The 15,416-nt window shown below is 39.4% G+C and overlaps 1 protein-coding gene across 1 annotated transcript; it reads left to right on the forward strand.

Moving 5' to 3' along the window:
• Positions 1-260: 260 nt before the first annotated feature.
• On the forward strand, positions 261-13,512 carry prmt1 (protein arginine methyltransferase 1). Its single transcript, XM_061973788.1, has 10 exons — positions 261-419; positions 4,979-5,083; positions 5,172-5,327; positions 5,421-5,484; positions 5,590-5,732; positions 5,931-6,018; positions 9,190-9,305; positions 9,392-9,542; positions 9,987-10,108; positions 12,462-13,512. Exons 1-10 carry the CDS (start codon positions 267-269, stop codon positions 12,543-12,545), a joined length of 1,182 nt encoding a protein of 393 aa, XP_061829772.1. The 5' UTR covers positions 261-266; the 3' UTR covers positions 12,546-13,512.
• The last annotated feature ends 1,904 nt before the right edge of the window (positions 13,513-15,416 follow it).

Raw genomic sequence — 15,416 nt, forward strand, 5'->3', positions numbered from 1 at the left:
TGCCTCACCTGCCTCTAGTGACTGCACGTCACTGCTGAGAATAGAAACAGGTCGGTAGTTGCCAGGTTCCAATTTGCTTCCTTTTTTAAAGAGGGGAGTTATTGGTGGTGTGCCTCCCGGATTTTTTCAACGCAAAAAAATGTGCCTTGGCTCAAAAAAGCTTGGAAAAACACTGCAATAAGCGTGTTCATGCTGTACTTTTTTTTAAATTATGTTCATGACCAGCTGTAGTTAGTTCCTCTGAACACAGGGGGCGACACCTCAAGATGACCACGCGTTGCCGGTCCCACTCGAGCTCCCAGGCTGCGAAGAAGAGCGAAGGCAAGCTTTCTTTGGCGGCGCAAGGGAAGCTGAACTCTGTTCGAGCTCGCGCACTGAGGCCGCACATCGAAATGGCGGCGCCACCAGAGAGGATGGAGGTACACTTCTTATCCTTATATTTAACAACACGACTAACTAACATATTAAGGATGTTTCTTATTTACATTTGTCGCCTACTTGGTTTAGATACACCGTTTTATTTATTTTCGCCGTTTAGCCGTTTTGTCAGCACATTACGCACCGGGTGATTCATCCATTTTAACTTGGCTATGAACCTTAATAAGTTGCCTTATATGAAAAATGTCGCCAAATATAAACTGTCGTCTTCATATTCGCACCACCATGTAGTCAAATTCATATTTTGAATCATAAGAGCCGAACGTTATTTCGGCTAATCCCGCTTTTGCGTTCGGTGCCTTAATAAGTCGAGACCGCATGGGAACCAACGTTAGCTTGTAGCTAATTAGCATCATTCATAGCTGTTGAGTCATTCCTCCGCGGTTAATATTTGTAATTTGTTACGCATTGCTTAAAGAATGTAAATTCATCGCGTTTAAGGTTTTTACGGCCGTGTATAAATAATGATAATTTTTCCACCGTCGTTCATTGTTGGCGGGCGAACGAGTAGCATTATAACGGCAGGATGGGGCTAACACAACGTGTTGGCTAAACTGTGCCTAAAAACACAAACATGCGAGGGAGAAAGCGGCGAGTATGTTTAGTTATTAAGTCTGTCGTTTATGTCAATATTTTTGATAATGTCCAACCAATAGTGCCAGTATGATGAAGGCCAAGATCACGTCACAGTACTTTTACCATGTGCTCCATCCTTTGTTAAGCTACACATTCATTACACAATGTGCGCAGCATTTGGACTATACATTAAAACATATTGTTCGAGATTAATCATTGTTTTTTAAATTACTGAAATCAATTACATTTTCATTTGGATTTAAATTTAATCTGAATAGTAAAATTTATTAGGGCCATCCAAAGGTCACTAGAATAGAATATAATGGACTTTATTGTCATATTTGCATATAACGCGATTATGTAAGGTGCAGTAGTGGGAACAAATATGGGGTAAAAATAAATAAATAATAAAATAAATTACACAACAGGCAATAAAGAAAAAAAACGAACAATTAAAATAGACTACTATCCAATAAGAATAATAAGCAATCCTGTACAATATACAAAACACTAGAAATACAAAATACTGTACAATATACAATCCAATCCAATCCACTTTATTTATATAGCACATTTAAATAACATTTTTCCAAAGTGCTGCACAACAATATTAAACACAATTAAAAACAATATAAAATTAATATGATTAAAAACTATTTCAAAGGGTAAAACCAATTAAAACAGTAAATAGAAAGCAAAATTTTAAAAACACAGAGGACCACACAACTCACGTAGTGTTAAAAGCCAGAGAATAAAAGTGGGTCTTAAGACGAGACTTAAAACACTCCACTGTGGGAGCAGTTCGAATATGGAGGGGCAGAGTGTTCCAGAGCTAAAGTACCAATGATTGTCACACACACACTAGTTGTGGCGAGATTATTCTCTGCATTTGACCCATCACCCTTGATCACCCCCTGGGAGGTGAGGGGAGCAGTGGGCAGCAGCGGTGGCCGCGCCCGGGAATCATTTTGGTGATTTAACCCCCAATTCCAACCCTTGATGCTTAGTGCCAAGCAGGGAGGTAATGGGTCCCATTTTTATAGTCTTTGGTATGACTCGGCTGGGGTTTGAACTCACAACCTACCGATCTCAGGGCGGACACTCTAACCACTAGGCCACTGAGTAGGGCTTAGGGCCGACCACAGAGAAGGCCCTGTCTCCCCTGGTTTTAAGTCTCGTCTTGGACACCACGAGCTGGGGCTGGCTCTCGGACCTCAGAGCGCGCGTAGGATTGTAAGTTTGGATGAGGTCCGAGATATACTGAGGTGCCAGTCCATGTGAAGCTTTAAAAACAAACAGCAAGGCTTTAAAATCAATTCTAAAATGAACAGGGAGCCAGTGCAAACTCTCAAGGATTGGGGTTATATGCTGGTTATATACAGAACAAGACAAGAGTACCGGAGTAATAAATAACAATCAGTGTCGAACGTATTCACTCGAAGGGTAATATTGCACAGTAGGGTATTAGGATAGGATATTGTATAGGGGTGAATTATTATTATAAGTTAGTCCACTACTAATGGTGTTTGGTATATTTATTACAAAGGATCAATTAGGATGGTGCACAGTTAAATATAAGCTTGTGTACATTAATGACCCTTCAGCTAGAATGAAATAGTTCTGTTATTCCTGTTTTTTCTAATTCATTGTTAAACTTTCATGTTGCCCATTTATCTTGAGCTATAATTGTGGTGGTAAATCATTCCCCATAATATCCTGTTAAGTATAGGCAATTGACAAAATTTGGACTATTGGTTAGGGGTGTAACGGTACACAAAAATTTCGGTTCGGTACGTACCTCGGTTTAGAGGTCACGGTTCGGTTCATTTTCGGTACAGTAAGAAAACAACAAAATATACATTTTTGGGTTATTTACCAAATTCGCAAAATCTTCCACCAAAAATATTTTTCTGAGTGGAATATTTGATGTGAAGTAATTGGAACCTTGGATAGGTCAATAATTTATAATAACATTGATTTTGATTCAATATTATGTTTTGAGCAATGACAGTTTGAAAGAAAGAAAAATTTGTTTTATTAGTCAACATTGCAACTTTTTCTAAATTACATTTAACCTTTTAAGCTTTTTTTATTTCACTTTTGTTATGTTTTTGTTTATTTTAAAAGTATTTTTAGAATGTGCCGTAGGCCTTTAAAACATTAGCTGTGAGCCGCAAATTGCGTCCGGGGCACACTTTTGACACCCCTGCTATAGATAATAAAAAATAAAATCTGATAAATCTATCGATAAAAAGCAGAGCCTGGCGACGCATGCGCGTTTATCATAACTCTGTCTCTGCCCCTCCCTCACGAATGCTGCTGCGCACACAATTTTTGTTTTTAACCCCTCCTTAACCCTGAACATACATTGAAAATACACGTAACCCCAACTCAAAATGCCGGACATTTGAGGCATTTAAGAAACTCCGCCCTGACAGCTCCGTAAAAGAGGACATGTCCGGTGAAAAGAGGACGTATGGTCAGTCTATCGTAGCCCGTTAGCTGCTAGCATGCCGTGTGTTGTGCCTCGGTGTGCATTGTTTACACAACGTGCGTTACGCTACTTAATATGTCCGTGTGGAAACTCGTTCGGTACACCTCCGAACCGGAACCCCCGTACCGAAACGGTTCAATACAAATACACGTACCGTTACACCCCTACTATTGGTAAAGATTCAATCTCAACAGCTCATTTTGAATATTTTTGAGGTTAGATAGTAGAAAATACTGCTGTATATATTTAAAAAGTTTTTTCCCCACCCACATTGTTTTAAACAATTAAATATTAAGTGGTGCGGTAAAACACCAGCAGACATAAGGAATCGGTTTCTGGTGAACTGCAGTCTACTACCGAACTGAATGGAACAATGTAATAACATAGCTGATTTTTCTGCTGTTGGTTTTTTAATGTACCATATTTTTCGGACTATAAGTCGCAGTTTTTTTTCATAGTTTGGCCAGGGGTGCGACTTATACTCAGGAGCGATTTATGTGTGAAATTATGAACACATTACCGTAAAATGCCAAATAATATTTAGCTCATCCACATAAGAGACTAGACTTATAAGATTTCATGGGATTTAGCGATTAGGAGTGACATTGTTAAACGTATAGCATGTTCTATATGTTATAGTTATTTGAATGACTCTTACCATAATATGTTACGTTAACATACCAGGCACGTTCTCAGTTGGTTATTTATGCCTCATATAACATACACTTATTCATCCTGTTGTTGACTATTCTTTATTTATTTTAAATTGCCTTTCACATGTCTATTCTTGGTGTTGGGTTTTATTAAATACATTTCCCCAAAAAATGTGACTTATACTCCAGTGCGACTTATGTTTTTTCCTTCTTTATTATGCATTTTCGGCCGGTGCGACTATACGGTATAAATACGGTATATAAATATAATTCACTTCACTTGAGCTGTAATTGTGGTGGTAAATTATTCCCCATAATATTCTGTTAAGTTTAGGCAATTGTCTTAATTTGGACTCTTGGTAAAGATTCAATCTCGACTGCTTATTGAATATTTTTGAGGTTAGATATTAGAAAATACTGCTGTATATATTTAAAAAGTTTTTTCCCCACCCACATTGTTTTAAACAATTAAATAGTAAGTGGTGCGGTAAAACACCAGCAGACATGAGGAATCGGTTTCTGGTGAACTGCAGTCTACCACCGGACTGAATGGAACAATGTAATAACATAGCTGATTTTTCTGCTGTTGGTTTTTTAATGTAATGGTGTATTAGTCGAGAGTGAATTACAAAGGGGAAACCGAAAATACAGTCCTGCCACAAATAAATGCATGTATGGGAAACACTGAAAGATGTCTAAAGACACGCACTCTTCCAATGATGCATTGCGACACATCGTTTTAACTAATTGGATTATTTTAGTTAATTTGTGATAGGTATAGATTGTAATTGTGCATCTTTTTGTTGAGGTTTCTCAGGGAGCTAACGGAGCTAACGGAGCTAACACAGCAAAGCCTGCTGCTGAAGATATGACATCAAAGGATTATTATTTTGACTCATACGCTCACTTCGGCATCCATGAGGTAAACACAAAACTTTTTATACTAATGCAGTTGTCTGTTTATTACATAATATTAATCCTTCTGATGTTTTTTCCCCTTAATGTTGTAGGAGATGCTTAAAGATGAGGTCCGTACGCTGACCTACCGGAACTCAATGTTCCACAACAAGCATCTTTTTAAAGATAAGGTGGTGTTGGATGTGGGCAGTGGGACGGGCATTCTCTGCATGTTTGCTGCCAAGGCTGGAGCCAAAAAAGTTATAGGGGTAGGTTTGTTTGTTGACCTGCCAAAATGAGTGCTCGGACAAGGTGCGGTGGTATAGATTTCAAACGTTGCTCTGTTTTGTCTTTCCGCATAGATTGAGTGCAGCAGCATCTCAGACTACGCTGTGAAAATTGTGAAGGCCAATAAGCTGGATGATGGTGAGTGGATATTTTGAACTGTAATCATGCTCTGACAATTTTAAAGTGAGACAATTAATTCTGTCTGTCGTTATAAAACTGTGTAATTTTTTATTCAATCTTCAGTGGTGACCATCATTAAAGGAAAGGTGGAGGAGGTGGATTTGCCTGTGGACGGAGTAGATATCATCATATCTGAGTGGATGGGCTACTGTCTCTTCTACGAGTCTATGCTCAATACAGTCATCTATGCCCGGGACAAGTGGCTGGTATGTATGACTCGCATGTTTTCCATCGAGAAAACATACAATTACAGCTAACATGCCAGTACAGCGATTTGCAACTCCAGAACTACTCTAAACTCTAGTTTAATTTGAAATGTAACACTTGCTGTTAGCAGTGCCTACACAAGTGTTTGTGCTTAATCTGATAATTTGTCCCTCCCCCACCTTCTTGTGCCGTAACAGAAGCCAGACGGACTAATTTTTCCAGACAGGGCAACTCTTTACGTGACTGCCATTGAAGACCGACAGTACAAGGACTACAAAATTCACTGTGCGTAGTTGGTCGCCCGTTCAAACTTTAATTAAACATCAACGGGTGTGTTTTTTTTGCCATAAGCAGCAATGGCTAAATATTTATCAAAATGTAAATGGGTATACAAAAATGGATATCGGTCCTATGGCTGGGCAATTATATGATGGATGATCGTGATTGCTTCACGGTGGCAGAGGGGTTAGTGCATCTGCCTCCCAATACGAAGGTCCTGAGTAGTCTTGGGTTCAATCCCGGGCTCGGGATCTTTCTGTGTGGAGTTTGCATGTTCTCCCCGTGACTGCGTGGGTTCCCTCCGGGTACTCCGGCTTCCTCCCACTTCCAAAGACATGCACCTGGGGATAAGTTGATTGGCAACACTAAATTGGCCCTAGTGTGTGGATGTGAGTGTGAATGTTGTCTGTCTATCTGTGTTGGCCCTGCGATGAGGTGGCGACTTGTCCAGGGTGTACCCCGCCTTCCGCCCGATTGTAGCTGAGATAGGCTCCAGCACCCTAGAAAATGGATGGATGGATTATTATTAACTGTCAGGTTCAAACACTGATGACAGCTATTAAACAAGACCAGAGGCAAAGAATTAAACAGAGACAGAATTCAATTTGGACTCAATATTGAGGAGAGTCGTCTGTACACTGTACCCTTGTACGGTATCTCAGCACGCTCTGCCAAAAGATTGCACGCCTCCTTTTTATTTTGGACCCTCCCCGACCACATGGCCACCGCTGTTTCCAAAGGACAAAGGTCGCAAAAAGTTCACAGAAAAGGTCGTAAACAATTCGCAGAAAAGGTCAGTTCAAAAAGAGTTCGTAAAAGACTTCAAAAAGAGGTCCATAAAATAGTTCAAAAAGAGTTCGTCTGGAAATTGGGCAGATCCTGCCATCTCTCCGCTTTGAAGTCCTTGGGTTAGAACAATATCTTTCTGTTGATTACCATACATGAGATAAAACAAGAACACCTTCATCCTGCTTCCCCCCCTACACAGTGGAGTTTTACGAGCCTTACTCTTGGTAGGTTTCAAAGACGGCTTTTGTCTTCTCACCAGACCCTCAACGTTTTTGGGATCATTTAGAAACAATTATTCTAACATTCACCATTTAGAATAGACTTTATGTAGAAGTGGAGTGGTAAATGTTTTTGGCGACACCTCGTGGCCACAGAAATTCATGAAGCAATAAGTTGAATGATGCAAACACGTTTGTTACTGGGTAGTTTCTAATATGCCTAATATGCAACTATAATTGTGCGACCCCAAAGGGAATAAGCGGTAGAAAATGGATGGATGGATGATCGTGATACATTTTAAGGTTGATCATAATACCTTGACCAAACATGGCAGTAGTGTCTTGACACTAGCCAATTAGTCTAGGTTTTCCCGCTCCACTTCCAGTTACAATGTACCACAGAAGTAAACTTAATCTTAGATCTGAACAATAAATGACTTCTGTGCAAATTTAAAGAGGAACATTATCACCAGACCTATGTAAGCGTCAATATATACCTTGATGTTGCAGAAAAAAGACCATATATTTTTTAAACCGATTTCCGAACTCTAAATGGGTGAATTTTGGCGAATTAAACGCCTTTCTATTATTCGCTCTCGGAGCGGTGACGTCACATCGGGAAGCAATCCGCCATTTTCTCAAACACATTACAAACACCGAGTCAAATCAGCTCTGTTATTTTCCTTTTTTCGACTGTTTTCCGTACCTTGGAGACATCATGCCTCGTCGGTGTGTTGTCGGAGGGTGTAACAACACGAACAGGGACGGATTCAAGTTGCACCAGTGGCCCAAAGATGCGAAAGTGGCAAGAAATTGGACGTTTGTTCCGCACACTTTACCGACGAAAGCTATGCTACGACAGAGATGGCAAGAATGTGTGGATATCCTGCGACACTCAAAGCAGATGCATTTCCAATGATAAAGTCAAAGAAATCTGCCGGAGTGTGTGAGCAATTCAGGGACAAAGGACCTCGGTAGCACGGCAAACAATGGCGGCAGTTTGTTCCCGCAGACGAGCGAGCTAAACACCCTGGATGTCTTGGCTCACATCAACTCCAAAACTGTACAGATCAGCTTTCAGGAAAAGAGCGCGGATGAGGGTATGTCTACAGAATATATTAATTGATGAAAAATGGGCTGTCTGCACTCAAATGTATTTCATATGCTGTAAACCTAGTTCATAGTTGTTAGAAGGCGATCGCCGAATTTGTCCTCGCTTTCTCCCGTGTCGCTGGCTGTCGTGCCGTTTTCGTCGGTTTCGCTTGCATACGGTTCAAACCGATATGGCCCAATAGCTTCAGTTTCTTCTTCAATTTCGTTTTCGCTACCTGCCTCCACACTACAACCATCCGTTTCAATACATTCGTAATCTGTTGAATCGCTTAAGCCGCTGAAATCCGAGTCTGAATCCGAGCTAATGTCGCTATAGCTTGCTGTTCTTTCCGCCATGTTTGTTTGTGTTGGCTTCACTATGTGACGTCACAGGAAAATGGACGAGTGTTTATAACGATGGTTAAAATCAGGCACTTTGAAGCTTTTTTAAGGGATATTGCGTGATGGGTAACTTCGAAAAATATAATAAGCCACTGGGAACTGATTTTTAATGGTTTTAACCATTCTGAAATTGTGATAATGTTCCCCTTTAATGGTTTTAACCCTTCTGAAATTGTGATAATGTTCCCCTTTAATGGTTTTAACCCTTCTGAAATTGTGATAATGTTCCCCTTTAAAGGGCAACTTGTTCCAAAAGATGTGTGACAAACACTGTCCTGCTAATGCTAGCCAGTTGTGGATGCGATCGCCAAATCCAATTTTTTTTGCTAAGTTAATGCAAAATTGACTGCTTCTAATGCTAAAGTTTGGACACCGTTGTTAAAATAACTGCTGCATCCTTGTTTCTTTTACTTAAAAGCATGTACATTACTGTGCTATTTCATATTTATTATAGTTTATTCACTCATAATGTATTGGACTAATCTCTAGTTTATTTAGTTAAGTACAGATGCTTTAACACTAGCAGGTTAAACACTATTAAAAAAATTGTGATATTAATCAAGATCGGATTATATGAAGAAAAAAACAAAAACCAAATACAAATAAGCAGGTAACATCAATTATAAGTTGGTTTTGCAAAATAGGGCCCCTTTAAATATTTTCCTTTTTCTTACAGGGTGGGAGAACGTGTATGGATTTGACATGTCCTGTATCAAGGAGGTGGCAATTAAGGAACCCCTGGTTGATGTAGTAGACCCCAAGCAGCTGGTCACCAGCGCCTGTCTCATCAAGGTGCGTAAAACTATTCGCACTGGTCTGAGTTGTCAATAGTGTTGTCTTGACTTCACATCAAATACTAATACTTTGTCTGTTTATAGGAGGTGGACATCTATACAGTGAAGTTAGATGACTTGACGTTCACCTCACCATTCTGCCTGCAAGTTAAGAAGAACGACTACATCCATGCCCTCGTTACCTACTTCAACATCGAGTTCACTCGCTGTCACAAGAGGACCGGCTTTTCTACCAGTGAGTATCCAATTGCGACAAACATTGACACAATTATAAACCACGTCTCACTGTCAAGTACAGTGCATCTGGAAATAATTTACAGCACATCACTCTTTATGACCTTATTCTACCCACAATACCTCATAATGACAATGTGCACGTTTTTTAGAGCTTTATGCAAATGTATTAACTAAGAAATCACATGTACATACTGTAAGTATACGCAGCTTTTGCTCAATACTTTGTTGAAGCACATTTGGCAGCAATTACAAACAGCCCTTAAGTCTTTCTGAATACAATACCACAAGCTTGGCACACCTATCTTTGGGGTTGTTTTGCCCATTCCACTTTGCACCTGTGGTCCCATGACAGTCCCTGTCCTACGAGGGTTTTTATATGCGACTAAATGCAGCATTAGTTTAGAATAGTCACTGGGATTCAATGCAACTTGTCCTCTCACAGGCCCAGAGTCTCCCTACACTCACTGGAAGCAGACAGTCTTCTACTTGGATGATTACCTGACTGTCAAGATAGGAGAAGAGATCTTGGGCACCATCAGCATGAAGCCAAACGTCAAGAATAATGTAAGTGTTCACACATTGTAATGGGAAGACGTTGATTTGGCTGATATTGACTGACTTTTCCTCTGGAGTATATTGTCATTGATGTCATAATCAATTTATTGGAAACGCCATAATGGATCGTTTATTTCATGCCCTATTCAAATACAGTGGAAACCGCTTATGTTGATCCTGTTTGTAACTCATTTCGCCATGGTCTGTGTTAATACTAAAAATTGCCCGCTTAAGTCGACAGACCTGATCATCTACTTTTGTTGACAAAATTTGAGGCCCAAACAAGTCATTTGTATGAGAAATAGTTCATTTTATGTTGTGTTTTAGTATTTACTTTATTTCTAAGTCACCCAAAGACAAAATTGGCAACATAATCAGTGTCCATTTAAAATGTGCACACAATGACTAGCTGTTTTGGACAAATACAAGCTTTAAAACAGGGCAGCATATGAAAACATCTCATTTTCCCTGGTGAAACATGTCACTGTTGGTAAAGTTTATTTTTAGACAACCAATCGATGACCAAACTAGTTCTCCAACTATTTTAATAATATAACATGGGCCTGAACAATTAATATAATATCATTTAATTTTGGCTTCTCAAGATCATACAAATATTTATTATAATAGAAAAAAAGATTAGTGGGCCTTGCGGCGTATATGCAAATTCCTGAGTTTGTAACGGGAGTGAGTGAGCATTTCAAGTGAAAACAAGACAGTGTACTAGAAGTTTGGTAACTCGCCATGGTTGCCACTTTGACATCGCGCTAGTATGCTGAATCAATCACTAAACTCAACAAAAGTAAGGCAGGTGTCACATAATTGGCCAATAAAACGGAATCCGCTGATAAACGCATAATAATATCAAGGACGTTGACATTAATCTGAGTGAAATGCTATCATTGTGAAGATACGAACAGTATTTGGAAAATGTTTCCGGTATCATGTATTCATTCTCAAAACACTCAACCGACCCGTCTTAAAGGGGAACATTATCACAATTTCAGAAGGGTTAAAACCATTAAAAATCAGTTCCCAGTGGCTTATTTTATTTTTCAATGTTTTTTTCAAAATTTTACCCATCACGCAATATCCCTTAAAAAAGCTTCAAAGTGCCTGATTTTAACCATCGTTATATACACCCGTCCATTTTTCTGTGACGTCACACAGTGATGCCAACACAAACAAACATGGCGCATAGAACAGCAAGCTATAGCGACATTAGCTCGGATTCAGACTCGGATTTCAGCGGGTTAAGCGATTCAACAGATTACGCATGTATTGAAACGGATGGTTGTAGTGTGGAGGCAGGTAGCGAAAACGAAATTGAAGAAGAAACTGAAGCTATTGAGCCATATCGGTTTGAACCGTATGCAAGCGAAAACGACACGACAGCCAGCGACACGGGAGAAAGCAAGGACGAATTCGGCGATCACCTTCTAACCGATTGGTATGTTTGTTTGGCATTAAAGGAAACTAACAACTATGAAATACATTTGGCAACAACATGCACTTAGAGTGCAGACAGCCCAGTTTTCATCAATTAATATATTCTGTAGACATACCCTCACCCGCTCTCTTTTCCTGAAAGCTGATCTGTCCAGTTGGAAATGCATCTGCTTTGAGTGTCGCAGGATATCCACACATTCTTGCCATCTCTGTCGTAGTATAGCTTTCGTCGGTAAAGTGTGCGGAACAAACGTCCAATTTCTTGCCACTTTCGCATCTTTGGGCCACTGGTGCAACTTGAATCCGTCCCTGTTCGTGTTGTTACACCCTCCGACAACACACCGACGAGGCATGATGTCTCCAAGGTACGGAAAACAGTCGAAAAAACGGAAAATAACAGAGCTGATTTGACTCTGTTTGTAATGTGTTTGAGAAAATGGCGGATTGCTTCCCGATGTGACGTCACAACGTGACGTCATCGCTCCGAGGGCGAATAATAGAAAGGCCTTTAATTCGCCAAAATTCACCCATTTAGAGTTTGGAAATCGGTTAAAAAATATATGGTCTTTTTTCTGCAACATCAAGGTATATATTGACGCTTACATAGGTCTGGTGATAATGTTCCCCTTTAACAATGTTGAGGTGGCCACTTGCAGCCGCGACTAAACTACAAAGTTAAAGTTAGCAAGAACAATCCATACAGCCACAACCCACCTGCTTTCGTTGCTGTGAACAAACTGAATGGGTGATTGTGGAAATAGTGTCAAAGCGCTTTGAGTTCCTTTAAAAAAAAAAGGTAGAAAAGCGCTATACAAGTATAACCCATTCTCCTTAAAAAAATAATGCAAGCTAATCAATGTTCATTGTAAGTGTAACTACTAATGTTACTACTTTATGTCAATGTTTTCTGCAGAGGGACCTGGACTTCACCGTAGACATCGACTTCAAGGGTCAACTTTGTGAGGTGTCCAAGACGTCCGAGTACAGGATGCGTTAGAGGCCTCTCATCTCTCGGTGTATAGTTTGTCTTTAAAGGCCGACTTGGAGTGTTGAAACAGTTTAAATACTCCCCTGCAGCAACGTTTTAAACACATTTCCCCTCAACCATTTGCTCAAATACTGTTCATCTTTAGAGTTTTTCACAATTTGGGGAGTGAGACGGCAGTACGACTCGCGCAGTAGTCAATCTCGTGTTTGTGACCGACGTCCTCTCGGGTTCACTTTGTCCTCATTCTTTGCACATGCAAGACCCGTAGACACAAACACTACAGCTCCCCATGACACATCTGCTTGGAGTCACTTACTGCCCTCTTTTATTTCTTTGGACTTTGTCAAAGCTGTAGGCGTGTGGGTTCCTGGTTTTCTTTTGAAGAAAACTAGCAACCTAGATTCTGTATAGAAACGTAACTAGCTAGTATTAAACCCAAACTGATAAGACGCACTCCGAGTTAAAAAGCTCTGTCTTACGGTCACATTGACTTTAGAGATTTTGAATCATCTCAAAGAACATAGTCAATGTGTAGCGAGCTAGCCTTACTCTCTTGTCCCATAATGGTGACAGTAGGTCTTGTAGGTTCTGTCCTTGTGGTGTCCATCACCAAGCAGCCCGTCCTCCCTGATTTTGCTTTTACCAGGTCAAATCATTTTGAGAACCAAATGTCGTCATCCAAAGTAAGTCGTTTTAGTGTTTTCATATTGTAAGTGTTAACTGCTGGGCATGAAGGAAGGAAGAAGACTGACTGGTTCCAGCTGTTTTACATGGCTCTACACCTGTTCCTTAGGAGCTTGTGTGTTCTCGCACAATTAGTATTGTGTCTGAGGCTCTTTGAGTTGATTTGAACTGAACTTACTGTTGGCCCTCAACAGATATGACTGGCCACACTGACTTTTTGTATTTTTTTTTTCCCTCTGCTGCTTTTTTATAATAAAACTAAACCTGTAAATTAAACTTGTTTTGCAGCAGCTCTAGTCTGGATGTTTTCTGACATTGTAAGGTTTATGAGCATTCAAAGTGTCCTGTATTAATCTTGGCAGTATTTTCTAACTTAACCAAACATTGAAATTTCAAGTTTGAGCTCATTCATTACATCGTGGCTTGTTTCACATTCTTTACATTTTCTGGACTCAAAAAATGCATTTTTTTTCCTACACTCCACATTTATTAACAGGTTCAATACATTGTGTGTAATGTTATGGAAAAGTACCGCTAATACCAAATATTTGTTGACAAATGATTTCCATTTGATGTGGAGACCTTACAACTCAGCGTTTCTCATCTAATTCAAAGCATTGCAAAGTTAAAATGGGTGTTTGCCTTCAGATGAAAACTTTTTTGCCCAGCATTTAACAATTCCCATTAAATTGAATAGAGAACTGGTCTTAATTAAATTTATCCACCCCTGCAAACTATCCCAACATCAAAACTAACCCCTTAAGAGACAATTTTCTACTATCCTAAAACTGCATCTATTTTTGTTCCCAACCAACACTTGTGCCGTACAAACGGTATTAAACAAACAAACAAAAAAGAAATGCAATTTTAAGTATTCCACAAATGGAGGAAATGGTTAATCTATGCCAGCGATGTTTAATGACAGAACAATTCAATGTTCTTCCACTAGAGGGCGCCATGTATTCATATCCACCTGTTCATAAAACCTTTTTGTTTGTTGCTGTGTCATGAAACTTCCCTATATTAAAAACATTGGAAAGACTGGGAGCTCCTGCCCTTATGTGTAGATGTTTTACCTTATTTTTTTTACATTTTCAGTGTCCAAAATGCAGTGTTGCTGCCAAGAGTTGTGGGGCACTGTGAAAAATAATCATATTGGGACCTCAAGTCAGTTCTCCATGACAAGCAGATCTTTATGTTCCCCACTCTTACCTGGTAAGATTGGACAATCATTTATTTCTGTGGGAGTGGGGTACAAATCCATGTCACCCTCTAGTGCAGTGGTTTTTAAACTTTTCCACCAAGTACCACCTCAGAAAACATAACTAAGTACCACCATAATGACCAACATTAAATTAAAATACAGATTAGGATGCCTTAATTTTAATTAAAAAGTTTGTTTTATTACAGACATTTTTGGCAACTAACATTACATACACTTTGAACAGTAACACTGTTTGATTATAGCAAAACATCATACTTAAATATCAAGTAATTATTTGGCATTTGAGAAGCGCTGCTCTAGTGGTACTGTACACTATCCAAACTTCCACTGCAAATATTTGTAAATTTGCCAATGGATGATGTAAGAAGTACCGTATTTTTCGGACTAAGTCGCAGTTTTTTTCATAGTTTGGTCGGGGGTGCGACTTATACTCAGGAGCGACTTATGTGTGAAATTAACACAGTGTAAAATATCAAATATTATTTAGCTCATTCACGTAAGAGACTAGAAGTATAAGATTTCATGGGATTTAGCGATTAGGAGTGACAGATTGTTTGGTAAACGTATAGCATGTTCTACAAACCCCGTTTCCATATGAGTTTGGAAATTGTGTTAGATGTAAATATAAACGGAATACAATGATTTGCAAATCCTCTTCAACCCATATTCAGTTGAATGCACTACAAAGACAAGATATTTGATGTTCAAACTCAAACTTTTATTTTTTTGCAAATAATTAACTTAGAATTTCATGGCTGCAACACATGCCAAAGTAGTTGGGAAAGGGCATGTTCACCACTGTGTTACATGGCCTTTCCTTTTAACAACACTCATTAAATGTTTGGGAACTGAGGAGACACATTTTTTAAGCTTCTCAGGTGGAATTATTTCCCATTCTTGCTTGATGTACAGCTTAAGTTCAACAGTCCGGGGGTCTCCGTTGTGCTATTTTAGGCTTCATAATGCGCCAC

Source organism: Nerophis lumbriciformis, linkage group LG22 (genome assembly GCF_033978685.3).
Source record: "Nerophis lumbriciformis linkage group LG22, RoL_Nlum_v2.1, whole genome shotgun sequence".
Taxonomy (NCBI): Eukaryota; Metazoa; Chordata; class Actinopteri; order Syngnathiformes; family Syngnathidae; genus Nerophis; species Nerophis lumbriciformis.